The sequence below is a fragment of the Polyodon spathula genome, chromosome 25, assembly GCF_017654505.1.
Source record: "Polyodon spathula isolate WHYD16114869_AA chromosome 25, ASM1765450v1, whole genome shotgun sequence".
NCBI lineage: Eukaryota > Metazoa > Chordata > Actinopteri > Acipenseriformes > Polyodontidae > Polyodon > Polyodon spathula.
Window position 1 is genome coordinate 16,227,602 of NC_054558.1, and position 25,302 is coordinate 16,252,903.

General features: G+C 37.1%; 1 protein-coding gene and 1 long non-coding RNA gene across 4 annotated transcripts; one reads left to right on the forward strand and one right to left on the reverse strand.

Moving 5' to 3' along the window:
* Nucleotides 1-1,141: 1,141 nt before the first annotated feature.
* On the reverse strand, nt 1,142-19,074 carry LOC121300014. Of its 3 annotated transcripts, none has more exons than XR_005947491.1 (7): nt 18,987-19,074; nt 17,673-17,739; nt 17,323-17,431; nt 8,501-8,570; nt 6,511-6,562; nt 5,048-5,156; nt 1,142-3,022 (listed from the first exon to the last, which is right to left on the reverse strand). It is a non-coding gene; the product is annotated as an uncharacterized LOC121300014 (long non-coding RNA). The 3 variants fall into 3 exon arrangements; XR_005947489.1 differs by having other exon boundaries at nt 6,506-6,562; XR_005947490.1 differs by lacking the exon at nt 17,673-17,739 and having other exon boundaries at nt 6,506-6,562; nt 18,987-19,069.
* Nucleotides 18,233-19,594, forward strand: LOC121300013 (dual specificity protein phosphatase 18-like). Its single transcript, XM_041228338.1, is given in 3 exon segments — nt 18,233-18,360; nt 18,718-19,162; nt 19,165-19,594. Coding segments are annotated over 3 exon segments (690 nt in total). The 5' UTR covers nt 18,233-18,283; the 3' UTR covers nt 19,333-19,594.
* Nucleotides 19,595-25,302: the final 5,708 nt, after the last annotated feature.

Here is a 25,302-nt window from a genome sequence, read left to right on the forward strand (position 1 = left end):
TTGTAACCACTTTCCCAAATCCTGCATTGCTTCATGATCAATTTGATCCTTAATCGAGTGGTATTGATACAAGTAATGCTGTCAGAAAGTGACACTGTTAACTAGGGAGTCAAACATGTCCCATTATATCATATATGAACTATTGGATTCCATTGGTAGAATGTTATCACAATATTCACTTGCAGTAGCATTCCTGTGTGTTACAGTAACGAGAACCATATGCAATATGTGTTCCAAATCCACTGTTATGACATTGCTGATAATCTTATGCTGTGTCTGGATTTTTTCCACAGTATTATAATGGTATAATGTGTGTTTTTATTTAAAGACTATTACAGCTGTGTTTTTATTACAGGTCCAAGTTCAGAGGCTGTTACAGCGATTGTATTTGAAAGTGTCAGCTGGCAAGTTTTTAATAGATATCTCAAATCAATGTTGTCACTTTCTGACTGATACATTGTATTCAGTTTTCTAATAAGAATAATACGTTTGGAAATTTGTACATTTTTATTTAGTTATTTATTTGGAACTATCCTGATCTATTTTTATATAATTTCCATCAAGTTTATATGATGTATTTCCAAAATATAAAAATACAATTATGAAGAGCAAAGAATTTGAAAATATATTTTATACAGCATTTGAATATTATTAATATTCAAATTATATATATATATATATATATATATATATATATATATATATATATATATATATATATATATATATATATATATTTGAGAAGTGGTTAGACTCCCATAGAAGGTGAAAAAAAAGCTCCCAGTAATAATTACTGTGGGTCATATAAAAGCCAATATTACAAATCAACCATTTTATGTTAGTAGTAATACTGTATAAAAAGGTTAGTACAATGTTAGGTTTTGTTAGTTTATTAGGTTGGGAACAGACACTATACCCAACACACACATTCTGTACAGTAGTAAACAATGACTAGATGTATATGAATACATATATAGATACACAGACAAACAGATGTAAATTGGTACAAAACAGACATGGACAGATGAACAGTATATATATATCTATATATTATATATATATATATCTATATATTATATATATATATATATATAGTAGTATATATAGATTCCGATAAATAATATATGGTTAGTTATAACAACTGAGTAGGCTGGATTTAAACGTTTGTACAGGAAAATAAAAACGTACTTACTTTATAGATTTTCTGTTAATTTCAGTTAGTAGTTGTTAGTAACCAGGTTATTCACAAATGTTAGTTATTGCACCCCATCCTGTCAGAGGAGTGGCGCTCTTCATGCATGATTAAGACAAGGCTTAAAAGAGAAAGCAGAACTGTGTTAAAGTTGAAAAGAGAAGGACAGGAAAGAAGTGGCCATTTTATTAATAGGAACAGGTGCATTGTACACGCTGGGGTAAATATTCGAATATTCCTGTTGCCTTTGCTGAAAATATTGGCAAAAATGACCAAGTTTGAGTTTTAATCTGCATACCATGCCAACTGAAATCTCCAAAAGACAATCTACTGAGCTGAGTTAGATCATACGATAAGCTAGCATGTTTTAATATTTCAATATGCTGTATTGTACAGTTAATGAAAGAATATTCGGATATCCATCAGAATCTTAACACAGTTATAATACGAGGGCAATCAAACAGCCTGAAAGTTAGCACAGTGAAAATACCAAGAAGACACACACAAAGTTTAGATTTGTTAGTCTGCATTGTTAGTATTTTTTTAGTAGCAGTTAGTAGTTAGTCGTACTTAATTCATTTCAATTACCGTGTAGCATTTAATGAAACATGCAAAGATTGTAAGAATAAGTTTAAAAAAGCTTTGTATTGAATTTAAATAAATTCAACAAATTCCTGTTTAACAATCAAACAATAAGGTTTCCCAGTACCTTCTTTCAAATTCTGTTCAGCTGTTTCCATAGCAAACAGCATGCTAACATAGAGCACCCTCTTGAGTCCCTACTGTATGAAAAGATGGACTTTTTAAATATTTAAGACGCTTGATGGTTGCCAGTGTACCCATTATAGAAAATATTGCATTGATGTTTTCCTCTGCTTGTTTTATTGTGCTTGAAATGTAGAATTTAATACTGGTTTTGTGGGGCAAAGAACCTGCATTTCATCTGCTATTTAAGCATGCCCACCATGGAGAATACTTGCATTTTTTTTTAAGCTTGTTTCTTACACACACACACACACACACACACACACACACACACACACACACACACACACACACACACACACACACACACACACACACACAAAAATCATATTTCTGAAATTTCATTTTCTTAAGCAAGTTGTGGTCCAAATTGGCCTTATTGCGTTTCTCGAATCTACAGTACATTTAAAAAATATATACTGTGATCATTACCAGAGCAGGAAAGCCTTACAGCACTGGCACTTTCACAGGCTGCCTATTTGGTTCTCCAGTGAAACATAATTTTATTGATTTTGTCTTGATATAATATGGCTGTCCTCATATTCAAGACACGGAAAACAAAAGCTGTTACATGATTCAGTAGTTTAAAGAACCAAGGGTGATAATACTGTTGCTTTAGCTGAAGCAGACTTTCAGTGCACATTGTTAGTATTTGGGAAAACAACATTACAAGATTCAGGCTATCATTCGTATTTTCCACAGCTATTAAACAGCAGCAGCAGGATGATAAAGGGCAGACATCTTTCATTCGCTTGTCAGCGTGCTTTTTAATTAACTTCATAATGCAAAATGATCCAGCATGTCTGACAACTACATCCATCAAGGCCCATTTGTCACCTGAAGTTTTTTGTGTTCTTGCAGTGAATTTTAACTTATCAGTTGAATTTGGTTGGAGGTTTATGAGACCAGAATTCTTGCTGGGCCTTCTTCCCGCTAACCAGTGTCGACCCAGAGCCAGTGCGCACCATGACAGGCTCCTTCTTTAAACCACAGGGGAATGACAGGCCCCTCCATTGGTGTGTAACTGGACACTGGCTTTTCACTTCCGCTAGGCGTCACTCAATCCTGGGAGCAAAACAGTAAAACCACAAAACTTGTAAGCAAGAGAAACAGCTCTCAGTCAGCATTTTTCTTTCTGTTGTAATCATGTCTGGGTTGGTTTCAAAGGGCAGTGTTAACTCTTGGGCCAGAGCAGTAAAATCTTGCACTGTTGGCGAAATGAAATGACTGTGCAGCAGTCCAAAATATTTCAGGTGCTAAATGAACTCCCAATGGCAGTATCAGCACTGCAGTGGAAGTGTGATATATCTGTACTGAGGGGGAAAGGAAGAACATTCTGTTGCTAAGGGATGAGGCTGCTGAATAGTACCACAGGCCTGTAGTAAGAAATATGTTGGTTTGCTATAACCCACCCTACACATCATTTCTCATTAACCTGCACAGATAGTTTCTCTCACCACAATTTTCAACATCCCTAAAGAGACAATATTATACTCATATATACAGACTGTTGAAGAATGTTACTTCATGTCATCATTTTCATTTTTTTTTATTTCTCTTGCTGCTGTGTATTATGGTGTCTGCAGCTCTGAATCAATGGAGCAGTATTGGGGAGCTTGGAATGTCATATACTGTACAGCTCAAGAGCTATCGGCTGGAAAAAGACTGTGAAGAGTGAAGTCTGTAGGCAAACCCGGGACATGAAAAGTCCTCTAGTGATTGCAGACAGAAAATAAATTACTCATAGTGTCCGGCACTGCAGATTATCCTGTATTGCATCTACACTGAAGCAATCCGATAACGCACATTTTCTATGCCGATTTAACATGAGTCAAGATATATTGAACTTAATCAGCCATGAAAGAGTTTTATATTTATCTGATTTTCTGACAGGCTCAACTTAAGCTAGAGGTTACTAAAGCATAGCTGAGCATGTAAAATTGATTACGTACTTTTTTGACTCATGTACTAAGTGCTAAATGTAAAACAGACCTAGAAGATGAGAACAATGACTTTGTAAGATGTATGTGGGGGGTAAGCTTGTATACCGCTGTCTAGAATCACTTGGCTAGGCTCCAGTATTGAAACGTTTTGACCAGTGTCACCTTCAGTGCTCTTATTAAGGCAGGAAACATTTGTCTTCTTGACTTCATTTTTTACTGACTTATCTACTTGACTTGGTTTTACCTTAGGATTCTGAGCGTTTTGAAAATTAATTTAGTGATTTATATCAAGAAAATCCAAACGGCAGACAGGGTTATGTAAAAATGACATGATGTTTAGTGTGAGTAACTGTCTGTTACTGTAGTACTGATACAGGTTAACTTCACCTGTTTTACATGGTCACAGTATTTAGCATTCTTAGCGGATAGAAGCAGCTTAGAAGCATTTCCACCTGTGCCCCCATATTTGCCAAGAAGACTGGACAGATAATTATTTGGACCCGCTTTTGCTTACAAAAAATGTAATGAACACAGATAAATTCCATGTAATGAACACAGATAAATTCCATGTAATGAACACAGATAAATTCCCGCAATGTTGTACATTTTTTAAATACTGGTAAGTAAAAAAGGGCTAATAAACTAAGTACAATCACGAATGAGATGCCTTCAGTGACTGGCTTCAGACACTCCATGTAGGAGGCTATTAGATAACCCTGCACAATGCAGGCAGTGGAAAACTCATCTGAAACTGACAGTCCATCCTTACACTGGAATCTGGATGCGAGTGTATCACATTAAAACATGGGATGCAAAGTAACGACAATGATCTTAAAATGAACACAATTGCAAAAGCAGGCCTACATACAGCAGGATTCAATATATAGGGAAAAAATAAGAAAGCGGCAATAGACAAGTTCATTTCTGTAAATAAATTCTATTGTAGTTCCATTGAACGTGAACAACTTCCACAGTAAATATTCATTTCTGGTCCTCACAAATCCCCATCGCATTTCAGTTCACACTTATCACCCATGTCATGATGTCAAATTTAATCTACATATGAACCAGAATTTTTCCGGTGGATTCCAGTTAGTGTTAAAAATAGCATTTCCCCCTGAGGGCAGTACAGTATTGCTTAGCTCACCTCAATGCAGCTCGACAGTGATAGATTCAGTAAAGTTCACTCTCAGATGGAGAGTCCAGGAAGAAGAATATCCTTGGTGTGTTCCTGCACTGGGTGATCCATTACAAAGCTGGAGAGGTACAAAGTAAAACAGAGCAGCAGAAAGTGGAACAAAATCTCACCTGATTTATTTATCTAATGAGTACCAGGACACATTTCAATGGTACACTTACCTGACAAAAGCCTAAATGTATCCAGGGTCAAATTACTGGGTCTCAAACCAACTTTAATGTGAGGATGAGGCCTATGCGGTCTTAAAAAGCTTGAGGCCTAAAACTCATGAGATATTTGAATACTGTTTTTGATAAACTAAACAGAGCTCCTTAAACTTTTCTATGCTGTTGTTAACCAATGTAAAAAAATACTCCTTTTTTCAGTTTTTATGAAAAAGATTAAGTGCTACTCATGAAATTGTCAAACACAGTTTTTGTATTCTTTAAATGGTGACTCAACAATGGTGACAACCGTTTTGTTTTGGGTTTTTTTGTTTCAAAATTTTAAAAATCTAGTAAAAAAAACATAATACCTGTTATTATACTTTCACCTGTGTAATAAAAATGATTTATTAGTAAATAAAGCAGTGTTTTTTTTTTTTCTTTGTACTGGGGCAGTTTGTTATTACTATACCAGTATCCTTTACCAGAAGTCCCAGGAAAACAGATCCTGATCAGAAACAGTAAAATTGTTAAACTGTCCCGGTTTTGCTATTGTATTTATTTTGGTCAGATGACAATAGAAAGAAAACAGTGAATTGTTTATTGTATGTTTGTAATAAGTGTTTGGTGGATCCCTCTAATCACGTTGCTGCTGTGTAAGAAATGCACTCTCAACTTGATTAGAGGTAGCCACTGAATACTTAGAAACATACACTAAATAAATGGTGTTATTGTATAGTATTTTAATGGCTATGGCATCAATCAATTGAAGAAAATAAAAACATCCCAGTTTTTCCCACTGAAAATCTTGTAACCCTATTTCCAGATAGCAAAGTATGACAATATACAGCAGGGCTGGACTCAAGGGCAATGGCGTTAGTATGAGTCATTGATAGATATGGGTTTGGTCACAGTACTTTAATGACAGTTAGGGGTCTAGTATTCTGATATTGTTTTCTTTGCATATTTAATAATTTCCCCCCCTTTTCTTTCCCTCTATTTAAAATGTCCAATTATGTGTTCGTTGTATATAACAATTTAAAAAATAGAAGAGACATACAAAACTGTTGTTTTAACAGCTAGTTTCTGCGACAAAGTGTTACACGGTGTGGGTTTAGAGTACTGGAGATATTTTTAAGGCATAGCACAGTACAGAAAATAATAAGCAAGGCTCTTTAATACATTGTACAGCACACAACTCTTTATCCAGTAAACAGTTAATGTTCCCCAATCAGGATATTTTGAGCTTTCAATGAATGCTTACCTTACCATAGAAAACATTGTGATTCAGATATGGATCATGCAGTTTGGGTGGGATTTCCTGATAAGAAAAAAAAATAAAACACATATTTTATTGATACTGTTTAAATAAAATATGTCTTCATGTATGTTGCCTATATTTTGTATTATATGACTACTAGTTAGCAGTGTGAATTTGGCTTATCTACAGTAGTCTATGTTGCATGTATCTACAACAGGCAACAAGAACTGAAGAGCAGCTCCTGAGTGCTGGTGAGAGCACCTTGACACAGGTGAAGAAATACGAAACGCAGTATGTGTGTAACTGCAATGAGATACACTCTGCAATGAGATTCACTCTGCATTGAGATTCATTGTGCATGACTGCACACCTCATAAGAAGGGTACAGTGAAAAACAAAGAAAAAATGAAGTCTGAAGCTACTACTCATAAGAGAATTGATACTTTGAAAATTACCACTTTCTCTGACCTGGTAATCATATTTTATGGCTACAACTCAGCTTTCTAAACTAAATAAAACAATATATTTTAGCGAGGTGTTACAATTCGTATAGGATACAAAGACAGGAGTCCACCACAGTAATACACAATGTATTATGTCTAACTCATATTCTAAATATTAATATTCCTGTAACCGTTAATGCTTTTCCCTAAGGGTGAGCAGGAATAAAGTGGTTGATGTGGTATCATCTATCTAATACAGACCATGAATACAATTAGATTACCAAATATATTGTAATATATAGGTATGAAACAATATATCAATATATTGAGGAAAATATTACAACATATCTTGATAAATACATATATTTAATTTAAAAAAAAACACTGTGATACACCCAATATTGTATATATCTAGAAATATAAATGTAAAGCTATAAAATATTGGTAAATTAAATTAAATTAAACACAAAATAATAATACATGCGCCAATATAAGATTAGATTCCTTGATTCCTTCTTAGATTCACACAAGCAGCACAGAGAAACGCTACATGGATTTATTTTTGCAGCATTGGGAGTGTTGCATTATTAATCTTCCAAACTGTGCAGCAGTATCTGTGGGTTTCTGCAAGCACGGCTTAATATAACAAATCCCTATGCGCTGCGCCTCTTCTCCTTGCACCGCGTCGCTGTGGTGTGAAATCCTTTCAGGTCCGTTTCACTCTAATGAATATTGGCCCGGGCATATGCTCCTGCAATTTGCATTGAAGCCCAGTCTCATCAGATCCTCAACAATACCAGTGCTTTCTACAAAACAGCCCTGTCTCCAAAAACACACCCATCTCCACTAAACCTTGCTTGCCGCTGTGATTCCTATTAGAAGAGAAGGACTTGTCTCTGCTCTGCTTTCTCCCTTGTAGTAATCTTTAAACTAAAATAGAACCTCTCATTAATACAGGAATTCAATATTTAAGCAAAATCCAAGCCAATACTCGTCTTTTTATAGCAAGACCTCAGTCATAAGCAAAACAGTTTATTGAAATAATTGGTGGTGTGTGTGTGTGTGTGTGTGTGTGTGTGTGTGTGTGTGTGTGTGTGTGTGTGTGTGTGTGTGTGTGTGTGTGTGTGTGTGTGTGTGTGTGTGTGTGTGTGTGTGTGTGTGTGTGTGTGTGTGTGTGTGTGGCTCCTTTGGAAAATAATGTAATATGTATTTAGAAATTTAGAAAAGCTGACAAATACAAAACTAGGTATCTAGGTTATTTCAGCTGGTAAAACAAAAAGCCCATAAAAATAAAACCCACATTTAGCTTTTAAAAACCTTCAGATTTCAGATCCAGCATTAGCATAGATATTTATGTCAATTTCTACCTACACTAGAACGCCCACCCACTAACAGCCATCTCCCTTAGATCTGATATTCAAACACATTCAAAGATCAAAATTCAAGATCGCTCAATCTTTCACTGAAAATGGTACTCCAGCACAATACCCTGTATTTTTTTGAAGAAAAGAGCACGTACAAAAGACACTGCTGATAAATAACAGCAGAACAGTACCTGTATTTCTTTGCTGTGGCCATGTGGAGGGTCGAGTCTCCAAGCCCTTTTCCTCAGATACTGCAGTAGACTGTTAGAGACAGAGAGATCAGGAAGATATATGGACGACATCCAAGCTCCTCCCACTCTCTCTCCCTAATCCCACTCTTTATCCGCACCCCTTTATGAAACGACAAAATAATCACCCTCTTCTCACTCCCCTTTAAGGACAATAAATGACGGAGCCTGAAGCTGTCATTGAACAGTACAGAGTACGCGTGCACCTGCCTGTCCTACATCATCACAAGAAATGCATGTATTAAAAGGAATGCCCTCTGAATTTGAATAATATTATATCTGGCTGATATGCAGTGTTCTTCATCAGCATTTCTTAATGCTTCTGCACTCGGATAGTTGTTTAAAGTCACCAGTATATGTTATCTTTGGGGCTGTCTCTAAGCGAGCCTGAGCAAGATAGCAAGGCTAGTAATAAAATGACTACGGGGGGGGGGTGCATCTGTAATTTCTTCCCCCATGAAACAACGATAAACTTAGGAGGGAGGGTGGGTGTTACTGGTGAACACTCTAGTGGACATTTTTTAAATTTTACTCCCATTTTTCTCTCCAATTACGTTCCCTCATAGGAGCAATCTCTGGAGAACTGAAAGTCAGTGGCTGTCCTTCAATCCTACCACCAAGCCAATTGACTCTTTACACCCACGAGCTTAAGAAAGGCCAGCCCTGCAGGTGTCTGCTTGATCTCATGAGTGCTTGGTCAGTCCATCCCTAACCCATCAAGTAAGTGAATTTGAAAGTGATTCCGCAGCTAAGTACAGCAACTGGGCACAGCCTTGGATGTGAATCTGTGCTCCCCTGACTGTATGTCTCACCCTGCACGCCACACGGTTGGGCCTTTAACGAATGAGACACTCGCAGACTCCTCCTAGTGGTCATTTTTACACTGGCCTCATTACAGAAATTCCACCACTCTCAGGCTTGCTCAGAGACTACCTAAAAGGTTCATTATTATTTGTCTGAACTATAGTATTTTTAATTATTTTTATATATAGTTTATTTCCCCCTAGTAGCCTGCTGAAGGCCTTACAAACACTATAACTATTGGATTTGGTAGAATACAGTACATGGAGCTATTAGCTGTAAGACGTTGTTACAACAGCAAAATTAATGACACACAAATGAAAAGCTACTGGAGACAATTTGTGCTTTGCTTTAAACAGCTCTGTCTATTAAAACTGCTGATTTATTGATCAGGGACAATGGTTCATATGATAGAGCTTGCCTTACTGCACATTGAATAACAGTTCAATCCATTTGACATATAACCTACCATTATAATGTATATATTTATGAATTGTATTTAAAGGTCACACTCCAGGAGAAACACAGCCAGTCTATTACTCTGAAGAAACCGTAGCATCAGCTTTACCAGCAATGAGAACACAGTGGATTTGGAACAAATATTGCACTGTGGTCCTGATAGGGTTGCACATTCTGACACCGACTGAGACAAAAAATGAATGTATTGCTACTCAAAACTATTGGGAAAATCTGCAGTGTCTACTAATATTAAAAGAAACCGATGAAATTCAATGACAAACATTTCAGATATAAGTGTTAAGCATCAATGTGTTTAATCTTGAAATTAAGACATAGTCAAAACGTTTTACATTGTTTTTCACAATAGTATTGACAACCTATACATTAATTACTGCATATACCATCATTGGGTGTTTTGTAGCTAAACAGTGGTGTCGAAATAGGGAAACGTTCCTATTTGGGTACCATTTTTTATATTGCTAGCTGTACTACCATTGTACCTTTGTTTTGAACCTTTGCCATTCACAATTACCAGGTAAGGAGTCCCATATGCACCCTGTTAAATTATTTTTACAGTGAGTAGTAGACCATTAAGCTTCTCAGACAAACCCCATCCCAGCTCTGCGTCCACAAACTGTTTAAACCAGGTAGGGAGCAGAGCTTGTGCCAGAAACAATGGACTCTCCTTCCCTGTTACCTCGAGCAAGAGGCTGGTTGCTGCTTGACAAAACAGTGCTATTAATGCCAGAGTAAATAAAGAGAGACTTCTGAATAGACCCTGAATAATGAACCCATCTGTAGTGAATACTGAATGGCTTTTGTGGAGACCCAGCTGCTGCCTTTACACAAAACAACGACCTCCCATTGTCAGCCTGCTGCTATATTCTAGGCCTGAATGCCATCTGTGTTGCCACAGCAACTCAAACCAAAATAAGCCCAGAGGCTGGGAAAGAGTCGCATTTCAAATCATATTTATCACAACGGCAATATGGTTTCTGTTTCCACATTAGAATAGACACTTTGTGCTTGTCGCCAGGGAGTTTTGGCTTGTATTCGGTTTGGAGAGTATTGGCTTGATACAGTTGTTCCAAAGGGCAGGTTTCCCTGAAAAACATTTTATCACCTGCCTGCTTGTATGGCACACCTTTATGTAAATGTACCCTACCTCACATGACCAATTCTATTGTTATGCAAATTGCATCCTTGACAAATGACAAACCTGTATTTACATACTGCCACCTTATCAGCCATTAAAGGATTAATATATGCAATGTACCCATAAATTGCCCCTCCTTTGGTTTTCCTGAGAATAGTGTGGTTCTTTTTTTTATCACAACCTGGCTTAAACATAGGTGGGGGACAACTGCATAGGACAGACATCTGTGTTATTCATGGAGTATCTTCAAGTCTTAGCTCAAAGCTTCTCCATATAACTACAAGCCAGGCTTCATTCAAGCACCATGCTAAAGAAAAAAGTTATAGACATAAAAAAAGGAATTTCATTTTTGAAGCAAGTCGTGCCTAATTGACACTTTTAGACGGAAACCCCACTGAGGAATACTATTTGGCTACAGCAGAGAGGAGCAGTAATCTCTGCAGGACTGGGAAAGGAAAATGATACCAAACTCATAGAAAGATTGCACAAGGCTAGAGATAGCGGAGTACACTTTGATGGATCTCTCCTAACACAACAGACTAACAGCTGCACCTGCTCCCACCGCCCCTATGGCACACTCCACACAGCAGGGGCTCCACAACATTAAAGGCCTGCTCGGGGTCGTCTGACCTTTCAGGGGGCTTGTGTTCATTCATCTCCAGCGTTCCCTATACACACACAAAGCCATTGACTAACCTGTTAAGTAACAGGCCTTTCTGGCCTGTCATCATTGTCTACAAAACAATCATTGCAAATCTCCCTTTCAGAGCAGACTGAGCACACCCAGCAAAACAATGAGTTGCACCTTTATACAGAGAGAAGATTCTATACTAACGTTACAACCACAGTCAGGGCCGTCAACTGCATATGAAAAACGGATTTTAAAAAATAATAATACAGAGGTGTGGCTAAGCATTGTGTCCCATGTGATACAGAAATGGACATTACAGAGTTAAGAAAGCAAGCGCAATATGGGTAGCAATTGTTGGGGACTTTTTGTTGTTGATTTAGAACATGAACAATGTTACACAGTTAAATATCAGATCACTCCTGTTGAGAGAGAGGCAATACTGCAGTACAGTATTTATTATCTGTTAAAATTTGAATTGACCGGAAAATCAGACACACAAGATAGGAACATTATATTATGTTGTGCAAATTAATTTAGACTAAAGTTGAGGTTTATATTGGAAAATTAGTGCCTGGAGGGATAAAACAGTGAGAGACAGCGAGCAGTAATATGTTTTTAATGAAGAGTACACAATATGTTTATGGTATAATGGACTCAACATTTAGGAAGACATGAGGCAACACTGATGAAATGGCACACGTATAATTAAAATCGCTGAACATATTGTCTAGATTATAACATACTGTGTAATGTTTTAATATTTAAGCATACAAGTAAAACAGACATTCATAGAAAAAAAGCAGACCTATGATTCTTTTTTATTCATAAGCAACCATTATTTATTCCTTTGTCATTTCCATTGAAAAGATGGGAAAGGTTGCTATAGAGCAGCCTATTGTGATGTCACTGCTTTAAATTGAGAGAATCAAGAGGTGATGTCAACTGTACCAATACTGAGAATAAAGCATGGTAGAAAATCAATACAGTACTTTAGTTGTTATGAATTGGAATTGTTTGTGAGGTGTTTATTTATTTAATGCCTTTAATGTCATAAATATATAATAAAACAATGGCAACTTCTTTAGGTAAACCAAATGGAACTACAGTTTATTGAATAACACTCATTTCATCCTTGCATGATTATTGACGACAGAAATATTAGTCAAACTAATTATACAATGCCAGCATAAGACTGATCAGATATATCTGTATACCGAGAGTGTTTCACTCATATGACTGACCCTCTGCCTTTTTATACATACAGAACAACTCCCCAGGCATAAACCCAATGCATGTGTTCTAAACTGATTGACTGTCTAGCCTAGCCCAAACTGTGTTCTCTTCAAATTGGCAAAGACAGCTGTTGCTATGGACTCATTCTGACCATTCTATGACTGTTCTGTTTTTATTATTCTTAACTGGTTTCAGCCAGCTTCGTGGTTAGGCCATGGTGGTCTGACCCAAAGTGCATGAAGTTCATAAACTATACCTCAGCATAACAGAAAATACTTCCCTACAGAGGTGTCATGGCATACTGCAGGTTGAATTTTAGAATTCGTAGTATCACTTGTTTTACATATGTAGCTCAAAAGTAAATTTTCTTTTACTGTTTCTATAATGTGTCTCGTTTGAAATATGAAATTTGTTTCTCCAATAGTGGTTTTCGCAGACATAAACCAAATATAAATTCTAAGAAAACAGCCTTTCTCCAAGAAGTGAAATAGCATTTTCTTTTCCAAAACAGCCATTTTATAGTTTGTGCTTCATAGCAAAAATGTGTTTTATTTTCTTGACATTGTCTAAGAAAACAGACTGTACTGGGATTTACAATTGAAAGCAATTATATTTTAACCTATGGTGGACAATAGTAACAAAGTAATTTAAAGAATGTTTATAAAGACTCTTGTGGTTTATTAGATTAGGTATTCCTCTTCTGGTCTGTTGGTTTCTTTAACAGGGTCTACCGCAGTTTAATTGAATTCCACAAAAGAAGAAAACATCCTTATCGTAACTCATAATCTTTTCATCTAGTCACTTCAGAGATAGCCAGCTGTAACATCTTAACACTTAACTCTGTATAAAAGGTGCACAGTATCGCTCTCTGTTGTATGCTCAGTATAATGTTATGCTTGTTCCTTGCATACTGAAAAGGTCAAGAAATCTCAAATAAATGCCAGTGTATCCCAATGCAAATGACAGTGGATTCAGTTGTGATTATAGGAAGGCTTTGCTTGAGGGAGCTGGTTGGATCCTCACAGGCAGAGCTAATCTTTAGCGTCTCTGACAGTTTGCTGTCTTCTCTCCTCGCTGTCTTTTCTTGCTGTCAGGCTGACGAAATCTCAGGAAGCCCGTTTAAGAATTCTGTCGTCTTGCTCCGTCGCTCGCCGTGCATGTTGAGGTTTGAAAGTCAACATGTCAGTCACGATTTACTCTCAAAGATGTAGGATTCAAATATCAAATGGGTGGTATAGAACTAGAACGAGAAACACCTTGGTGTTGTAATAGACTCGTCGTTGACAACAACCAGACAGCGTGGGGAAGCAATACAAATAGGAAAACTGTCGAGTGGAAATCAAAGGTTTAGACGTGGTTGTATAACGTACTGGTGAGACCACACTTAGAAAACTGTGTTCAAATCTGATCTCTGCAATACGAAAAGGATAGTGTCGCCTTGGAGAGAGTCCACACTGTACCTCTATTGCAATAAGCACAGTAAACTGTACCATGAGCCAATATTTGTTTTTCTGTGATGTGCCGTACAGTCAACAACCATTACAAATCAAGGATTAAGAGGTTTCACCCACCCTGCATTTTTTATCTGCCTTCATTATTTGGTTTATTTTGTGAGTTGATTATGGTTGTGCAATATTCAGTAAAGAGTGTTTACCATGCATTGAACTTTAGGTGTGGCTAATAGTAACACACATGCAAACTGGAGTTGAGAAATGTTGAGAAATGTTCTTGTATTTTGGTTCGCCGCGTCTACAATTTAGAACAGACTCAAATGCATGCAGAGATAAACATGCTTGATGACTGCAGCCCTGAATGTTTAGCCACTCACTAACCTTTCAACTAAACTCAAGAGACACATCAGCCACTGAATTAATTTCGCACTGTGAGATGCAAGGACTTGATGCTGGCTTTCTAGACACATCTGACTCAGCTCTGTGAGAATATAAGAAATGACAGTGTTTGATTGGCACTGTGTGTTCTCAGGCAGCTTGTAACATCACTGTAAGTGACCCAGAGAGTGTGGATCTCTGGGTGTGGGTTTTCACACAAGGTGGTTAGCGCACAGTTTCTGTGAAAGTCTCATTTGTGAAAAGAATATATTAGCATGCTGTAGGGTTAGAACGAGTACTAATTTGATTCCAAACATTGAGGTAAAACTAGACCGACTAGTGGCCACTTTAAAAAAAATATTAATAAATAATTTGTATGTTGCTTTGTTTGTGAACGTACTGTTTCGTAACACTTCAGTGTTTGTGCACTAGATTTTAAAACTGCTGCTTATTAATGTCCTAAAATGTCATGTATATGTTAACAGATTGGGACTACTTCTTCACAATCACATGACATGCAATTAGGCGACTACCGCTTTCTGAGCTCAACACTCACTGTTGTTATTATTAGACTAGGTGACTATACAATGCCATCTGTAGTGTGCTGTACCATTAATGGTATCACAGCCACTTTCAGTAATTCAGGACAAATCCCCCACAACACAGAAACATAGGAGTTGTTTTGGTTTGAGGGTCCATCACCTGATCTGCTGGACGAGGCAGCAGACCCCCATGACGTGGGAATGAATCAAATGCAATACTGGGGGAAGTTCTATTTCTCTGCCAGAATTGGAATGAATGTCCTCCCTCTCGGACCCAGGTTTAAAATGTAATTCCATGCGTGAAACTACGAAAACGTGCTTGGGCTACCATGCAACACACGGGATGGTGTAAAATAAATCTCATTTATAAAAGGGCAAGAATGTGTAAAAATGGCACAGCTTGGAACTACTCTGCCTGATTTACTTGACAACCTATTCACTTTGGCTGGGGTGGAGCAAGGTGGGCGGAGCAATTTTATAAGCACAACAACACACACCAGGGTGTTCAAATTGAGTCCAAAATCTTCAGGCTGAGTAGTTCATTTACTTTGTTGCTAAAGGTTTATTTTAGTACATTCTGTAAAACCAGAACACTGTTTGAAACATTTACACAAATGTTTATTTACACAATTTGACTTTTTTAATTGCGTGAGCTGTACCAAGGCTGTGCTGAATTTGGTAGTTAATTTAAAAATAACATGGACTCCCTTTCCACTGCAGTATATTCAGTTTAGATAGAACTACTAAACCACATGAATTCCTGCCTCCCATTGCTCGCAATAAAGCAACACTTCATATTAGTGGCATGCAGATCCTATTTATCGGTTCCCTTTAAATCTGAGTTTGAACATTTCTACACAATTATCAGATACCCCACCTGTATTTCCCATCAAGCACTTCACTACTGCCTGCTTGTCAGTCTGTCTGCCTCCCTGGACTTGAACATGGTTGCTTGTGACACCTGCTAGCACACCTGCAGAGCAGCCTTTATGGACTGACCCTTGTCCCGAGGTTTAGTCCCATCATTAAAAAAGCTTTCTCTTTTGCCCAGCGTGCTTTCTTTCTTTGGACCTCGTTCAGAAACATTTTCGCCAAACTTTCATGCCGCTGACTGACCTTCTTCTTCATTGTATCTTCTTGTTTTTCCTTGAGAGAGATGTTACACATCAGCTGTATGTATTCATGGCCTAGACTCGAAAACGGTAATATAAATCTGGCTCAACCAATCATGTCACTAGTAGAGTGGCCACTATCACTCTCAAAGCTTATGTTTTAAGTGGGGCATACGTTTCAAGCAGCCTTAGAGATGAAATCCAAAATGAAATCTAACAACACATTTCAAAGTTTTAATATTAACATTGTCATTGATTGTCACAGTTGTCAGATAATGCGCACTGCATCAGGCATCAATGTTTCATAATAATTGTAATTAATAAACATAATAACTAGGATTAGCTGTTTATTTTTTAACAATATCAGCTCAGACTGAATGGTTTGTAAATATGTAGCAAAATGGTTCTGTGAAAAAGTTTATACTAGCAACTATAAAGACACCGTGTCAAAGAGTGTTGTCTGGTTCATAGATATGGCCAGGGGTTAAAGCAATGCGGTAGTGAAAGAGTTAATCGACAAAGAATTAAGTCTTGAATTGAGGCAACAGGGGTGCTTTAGCACAAAACTGTAAAAAAAACTTAGTGAATCCGGTGGGTGGATCGTTGCAGTATCCCAGGGAAGCCACATGATGGCGCAATAACACTAATGAATGTACTGTATATACCTACTGTGCACCGTTTATTGAATTTACAAATAGTTGGGTCAATTTGTATGCGCTTTTGATGATAGGGGCCACAATACCAGTAATGTAATTGCGCACAAAGCTATCTGTTAGATATAATCTAAGTACATTAAAATGTTCAATAAATACTAGATTACTTACACAGTGAGTTCACTAAAGTAAATATTTAATTCCCCGGAAGGGCTCATGCTCACAATTTGAAATGTAGATAAAATCACATAAACAAACTGGACTGTCAACAAGATAGGTTTTCTTGTGAAATGTTGTTCATAGAAAGGCGGACGATGTAGCTTTATGCAATAAAGTGGGCACCCCTTACCGTAATAAGCAGAATTCTTTGTCGATTTACATTTTCATAATGAATTACCCGAGGCAGTCTGCTTCTCGGCAAGTGCTTGTTAGAAGCTCGAAGCGCGTCATGTGATGATCTTGCGGAAAACAAACACAAAGTCATTGCTTATTAACCTCATTCAGAGAAAAGAAATCCCTGCAACAGTTTTCATGCGCACAAAAAAACAGTTGAATGAATATTACAGCAGTATTTAAAATATACATGTTAATACACTTTGGGAGTACGTCTTCTTTTACCATTTGAAATGAGCTAATGTGCATGTTCATCAATAGCCGGCCTATCTTTTTGTATTATCTAATATTTTGGAGATAACTCACTTGATATAGACGATTTCGTCTGAACGCCGTTTGGGAAATGTTAACTCTGATACCGGTGCATCAGCGCCTGCATTAGACATTACAGAAAAGGGTAAATAAAACAATAAAATACAATAAATACACTAACAAATATCATTTTTTGAAAAATTACCTATTTTTAAGTGTGCATGTTGTGTCGTGATGTGTTACTTATGACGTTTTTAAACCAGAGAAATGACATCACCGTTAAAATTATATTTCCTACACAGGTTTCCAAGTGACATATTTTCAAGACGAAACTGAATTTTTAAAAAAAGAAGAAAATGTATTTAATCATAAAACTGTATTAGTGTTTGATTTTTTAAGGAGCTAGCAAAACGCGTTTAAGATTGGACCGCCGAGCTCCCTGTAGGAAAGCAGGAAGTGCCGCAGGATAAACCTGTGCCGCCGTGACTGTACAGTAGTTGTTTATATATAATTCTCAGTGTAAGTACAGTAATACAGTAGTCTGGACTACTGTATGCGTTTAAAATATGTCTTACTGACAGGGTGTTTTGTTTTGTTTTTTAATAAGAAGTATTTTCTAGAAGCTTGTTATTACTAAATTAAATAACGCTAACCCCGTCCTGGTTATGTGGGGTCCCATTTCTTCATTTGTTTGCAATGACTTGAATTCCATGTATTGCATTACATTATACACTAATTACAGGTTAGTTAGTGTGGTGTGGGCTATAGTTATTGTTAACTCGCCGTATGTACGATACGTGTGTGTGTGTGTGTGTGTATATATATATATAGATAGATAGATAGATAGATAGATAGATAGAAATAGCCTACTGTTTTGATCCAAGGTATTGTCTGTTAGTTAAGGTGTTTAATCAACCGTACTAAGGTCAAGTAGCGCGGCTAAGATTTGCTTGTCAATCATCACTTATTAATGGATGTCGACTTGTTCTTAAATATACTTTATATTGCGGTATGATACCACAGTATAATATGTTCTTCTTGTGCATTATCAAAAATACATTGCAAAATAACACTGTCCATTTTCCATCTGTATTTTAAGATACCAAGTAAGGCAGCAGAGGGGAACAGAAGTAGCGACCGTCCCGCTCATCTTTCCTATGAACAAGGACACAGGTGCACCTGCAGTGCCGCGACTGTCTGGCTTGGGGCAGATCACGGACCATTTATACCTTAGCAGTGGCAGAGCAGCCAACAATAGTGTGCTGATCTCAAACAGTGGGATCACCTGTATTATCAATGCCACCCAAGACGTAGTGAACACGCATTTCCCAGATATCGAGTATGTCAGAGTACCAGTCGCTGACTCACCTCGTTCACTCTTGAATGAGTATTTCGACTTGATAGCAGACAGGATTGATGAGGAAGCAACGAAGAGCGGCCGCGCTTTGGTGCATTGCAATGCGGGCGTCAGTCGATCCGCAACGCTGTGCCTGGCGTATCTGATGAAATACCGCAGTATGACATTGTTAGAGGCGCACCGTTTTTGGTGAAGGCTCGCAGGCCCATCGTCAGACCCAATAATGGCTTCTGGAAGCAGCTGATAGATTACGAGAATAGACTTCACGGAACGGCTACGGTCAGAATGGTAACATCGCTAATTGGGGAGATACCTGATATATATGAAGAGGGCACCAAAGGGATGTTTCCATGCTAAATGTGTTTTTACCACTCACTATACATGAACGAAGCTAGCTTGACCGCCCTATCATTTAATGCAGTTATTTTAGGTGTAAAATGCAACCTAAAACGCACATTCCTTCATTATCAAATGTTATATACAATAGGTTGTATTTCTGTATATTGGCTGTGTTGTCCTTAACTTCGCATGTGACTACTGTCGATCTTTATACTTATCGTTTATGGTTAACAGGAACGTGTTTTAAATAAAAACTACAATAGAAATATATTTGCTTTGTTGTCTTTTTGTACCTTTCTGTCATGTCAAAATAACAGGTGTCCCATATGTTTTAAAATAATGTATGTATTTCATAAGGCGTTGGTTGTGTTCATTGATTTAAACTGTTTGTTTACAACAGGCAAGGGTTAAGAAATATAACAAAAATATTTAATAAGATGCTTTTAAACCTTTTTTTTTTTTTTTTTTTTAATTGAGCTTATCAAGATTCTTAAACATTTTAACCAAGAATTCCTACTAGTAATGTTTAAAAAAAAAAAAAAAATCTGCATCTTATAAAGCGCTTTGTGATGGTGGTCCACTGTGAAAGGTGCTATATAAAATAAAGATTGATTGATAAAGATTAATACAGTAATACAGTAAAACCTGTATTTAAGGTCACCTGAATTAAGTGGTCGCTTACTGCTTCCAGGCTTCAAAATATACTGCTTACATATAAGCATTAAAACACAGAAGTGTTCAAACAACAACTGTTCTACTCATTATTGCATTGATTATAATAGTGTGCATACATACATGTCAAAAACTGTTTTTAAATAGTCTATTGTACTGTACATGTAAAAACTAAAGAAATCTTTAATATACACATTGCAGTGTTCTGTATACTGCACTGTGCCATCATAATTTATATTTGGGACATTTAAATACAGATATGTTAGCGTGGTCATTAATAAGAGGAGAGTGACATTAACAAGAGTGATGTTAATTGGGTTTCACTGTAGTTAAAATCATTTAGTCACTTTTGTCATTGGATATTTATAGGCACTGGTTGGGCAGCAATTAAGAAACTGGATATTCACAACAAATAATTATATACATCATTTACAATAATGCATGAGTCAACCCTGTTTCTGTGCTAGGGTGAATGGCAGGTTTAGATCTAGATCTATCTATATACAATTCAACCAGAAGTTGGCACAGCTTGTATGGTAGCGGCATTCATTGTAGCTCAGGATGTCTTTGTCTGAAGCAACCTGAAGTTTAAAAACAGGGTGCTTTTAGTAGCAAATTACAAGGCTAAAACTAAGAGTACAGACTGATCAGAAAAGTTAAAAAAAAAAAAAAACAACTATTGCTTTGGCAAGCTGGGTCATTACACAAGTGAAGTTTAAAGACTTATTATCTTCAAATGTAATTCCAATTGCATTATTACATTCTGCATGCTGTTTGCAACAATTCTAAGCGGCTGTTGCTATAATTATGAATTATTATCATGAGACATGAGCACGCTTGACTTTTCAACTCTGCCAGCCACACCCACTCACCCAAGTCACACTATCCTGGCACTTAAGATCCTTCAGACACACTGAAACCTAGTTCAAAGCCAGGTAAAGGCAGATTTAAAGAAAAATGATGATACTATTGCAGCAGCAGAACTAGAAACACAACTATTTCAAACGCCATTCTATAGCAAGTTAAGTTTTTATCTGAATCCATGAAGCCTTTTTTTGCAAGCCTCAGTTAAACATTCATTGATCGATGTACCATCCTGGTGGGTTTCACATTGCTATCTACACAGATAAATGCTATTTGTTCTGTGTGTTGCTAGACTAAAGCTCTTCTGTTTGTGTTTGTTTCGTGATGAGAAATGGCCCAATCTAATGAAAATAGTCCTCTTGCTTTTTAATAAGTGTTCAATGCATATATTCTTTTGCCATGTATACTAACATACACACGTATGTTTTCAATTGCATTTGAAGGCTTTGGTAAGGAGTCTACACATTGTTTTGCCTCCTGCTTTTGAAAAGTACAGTATTCTGATTGTCCATTAAATCATTGAAATAGTTGGTAAACCCCAACCTCTCTAACAGCGTGCATGAGTCTCTTCAGTGCATTTGTATCTTTAAAAGGAAGCACAATGACAGGTCCTAATTTCATTTGAAATTTAGCCAGATTTATATTATCAAACATTCATATTATTCAGTATTTTGAGTCCCACAGCTCACAATACACATAAGTAATATATAACTTCCATAGAATATACTTAATATTATAAGATACATTGTCACTGTTATTCATGGTAATAACATTTACAGATACAGTTCATATTAAATGTTAGCATCATTCTTTCAACAAGTTATCCATCCTTTTAAAGGCTGCATACAAGGTATCTTGCAACCAAGCCAATTGTATTGGACTCCTCTGTTAAACAACAGTAGATTTATATTATCAACCTATTTATTGCACAGAAAAATGATTGAGAATCCTATTTTCTGCAATACTCATGCTTAAAAAGGAGAAGCACTTGCTACAGAGATGTTTTGTTCTCTCTTCTGGATTTCTGATTGAATTAAGCAAGGTAAGTTTACTTTCATTCTGTTACCCCTGTGGGAGAAAGTAGCGGCTTCATTAAAAAAATTTAGAATGGAAAAATGAGACAGAGAAGCAATTAAAAGTTACATGTGAGGCAGACAGAACTACTAACTAGGGAGGATGTAGTGCACATTGGAAGTTTATACGTGATTGAAGGTAATTGTGACTCAATTACATGGAACCTGATTAACAATCATTGAGGGTTATATAACCCAGGGGTCTACCATCAACAGGTCTTGGTTGACCTCAATAGAAGAAGGTGAGATCTTGGGGCCCAAGCAGAGTAATTATTCCTTCATCCTACTCAAACATATTGCAATTATCAAAGGCACTGCATCGATTCTTCAGTTGTTCATATTAGATTTTTAAAAAATGCATTCTAAGATGGTTCATTAGTCCACGCAGATTGCTTCTTTGTGCCAAATGATTCATTCTGTCACATCAGACAGCCGTTCTCCTTTAATTAACCTTGTGAAAAATGGTTAGCAGCCGTTAACGACAGCACACATGTCTTCTGCAACTGTCTTCTCAAGATAAAGGTGACTGGAGAGACTCAGGTGGATATGAATAATTGATGGGTAACCTCTGTGTGTAATTTATCACTTGACAGTGTACAGGAGGAATATCACTGTATGTAAAAATGTTGTGGGCCTTGTCATTAAACTGGTGACTCAGTTTCAGAACAGGATGGAGGAGTCTTTTCAATTGAGTAACAGTAGTGGATACGAAACAGAATTGTAATATATTGCAGGCCCTGATATGGACGTGATCCAGCCATCTGAAGATTATTTGGATCAGATGGCTTGCCTCCAATGACACCACACTATAATAGCTATACTGTTTAAATGTTTCTTATTTAACTGTATGGAGTAAAACTTGTACAATGACCCCCTCACAATTAAGGCCCACTCGTTTACAGTCTCCATTTGCTTATCCTGGGACTGTAGTATTAATTTGTTGCAATACATTATATGAACAGTGCCCTCATTATTAGGGGCTGCGGCCTAAATCAAACCTTTCTGTTTCAAAAAGCCAATGTAATGACCAATGAGCTCTTAAAGAAAATCCCAAATACAAAGTCGCTGAGGCATTAAAGGTCATGGTTGTAGTACAGTGTTTCATAATAATGAATCAGCAGTTACATGCATGTGTAATAAGGAAAGGGTTTAAAGGTACATTGAAGACCCTTTCAAGCTGAAACATACCTCTGTTTCCATGGACACTTGTAATTGACAAACTCCACAGCATTCATATTGGAGATCGGGCTGAGATACAGCCTGTTTAGACAGGCTTCAGTGGGCTGGAAAGCAATGCAGACTGGGTCATTTCACAACGCACTGGACCGACGCACCATCCTTCACTTTTATGCTAGTTTTGGCAAGTCCAGTTCTGAAAGTGTGCTGTAGATGTTATTTGAGGCTTAGTTTTAAGTAAAAATACTGTACAACTGTATTCTTTGTGACATTGCTCATAGTTTTTACAACTTGTGTTTTAACTTGTTAGGAAAAAAAAGGTTACCTTATTTCTGCTTGTAATTTCTACAGCTAAATGTAAACAAGCTATACGGTCCAGTAAAGCAAAACACTAAGCAAGGAATACTGTGTGAACATGTCGGACAGCATTTTTAAACTTGAAATACTGTATTATGGATTGTAATTTAGGCTGTGATACAATAACTTATGATAAAACTTTTTTTTTTTTAAAAGTTCAATGTGATTTAATACCAGATGTGGTATTTAGCAGTTGATATATCCTTGAAATTATTTCCATACAGGCCGCTTGGATGATCATGGTATTTAAGGACCATTATATTTTTAATTACCTTGCAAATGTTATCCAGGCACCTCTGCAGTGTATGAATGCTGGAATCCATCTGTGGGAATAAGAAGTACATAATACAAGAATTGACAATGGACTGGTCAGTATTCTTTTACATACCGCAAGCAAAACAAAGCTCCTGGGATCACCTGTCTTTATATATATATATAATGTCTAATCTCAGTGACCCATATTATGGAGTTACCGTATTTTTAAATTAAACCCGCAGGGTCCCTCTGTCATGTTCAAAATAGAATTCCTTGAGTTTGTTATATTCTTCCACACACCTTACTGCATTGCAAAAAAAAAAAAAAATGAAATTGTGTTAAAATTCAACAGGTTTTTATTCAAAAAGTAGGAGTGAATTGACTACAAGATTAGAAGGCGTCCCTGACTTTGAATACTGTGGCGTTACAAGGAGCTGTTAGCAATCGATTTCTGAAGCAGAGGGACACTATAAGGATTGGAAACAGATAAGGTAAAGAGGTCAAGGGACACGTGAGCAATGCTGCTTGTAGTAATATACTGGAGGTCTGGTGCAGCTCACATTACCAAAAGTCATTATCTTAGCTCAGGACATGCTCTGAAAAGGAATTGCAGGACTCAGAAGCACATTGACAAAACCTGGTCTGCATAGAGCAACAGCAGGTCAATAAGATAGGATGTGCAATCAGTGAGAATATGAAATTGAGAGGAGAGACTGTAGGCGAAGAAAATGGTGCATTATTCATTTCTTTGATTTTAAAAAAAGGATCTGCCTGGCAATCATCCATTCAGATGAATTGTCTCATTTTACAGCACAAGCAGCTGTTCCTGCATAGTGTAGAATCCCATTGGGTTCCAATCCCTGTTTATTACCCTGAATAATCCCTAACAAAGCTCTTAGCAGACATGCAATGGCAGCGCAGTGGATTTGGAACATATATTGCACAGTGGTACCATACAGCAAAGGCAAGTGTATTGTACGTTCATAGTAAAACAAAGTTATGGTAAATAAAGCCCACAGTATGAGGCAGATGCTGTCTGGCGATTGCATATGGATAACTAGATCTCCTGAGTCAATGTAAAAGGCATGCAATGGAATAAGAATCTAAAAGAAAGGCGACAGCACTTTAATATGGAAAGCACACTTACCCTGCTTGTCAGGGATTGTCCAGCTGTGTTAGCCTGCACGCCTCCCCATGGCTGTGGTAAAACTCAGGAAACAGCTGGATTTAGAAACCTGTGTACAAAAGAAAATGTGTGCAATGAAGTTAACTGTTGTAAGACCAAAAGCATCCCATGCAGTCCCTTTTTTAAGAATGACGTTTCAAGGTTGCTGTAGTACTGAGGTTGGAACTTGCCTGTGGTTACTGTGCGCTCAGAGCAAGGCTGTTTGACACGGCTTGAGCTTCCTGCCTTTCTACTAGCCTGTGGCCATGAATAATTTGTCTGGTAGGCCCTGCATGGCGTTGACTCGTTTCCTCTGTTCTAACCTACTGTCAACACATATACTGATAGAGCCTTTTAGTGCAGTACAGGACTGTTCAGTAGAAGCATAGAAGCTGTTTGTTCAATGTACTGTATTATTGCCCTTAT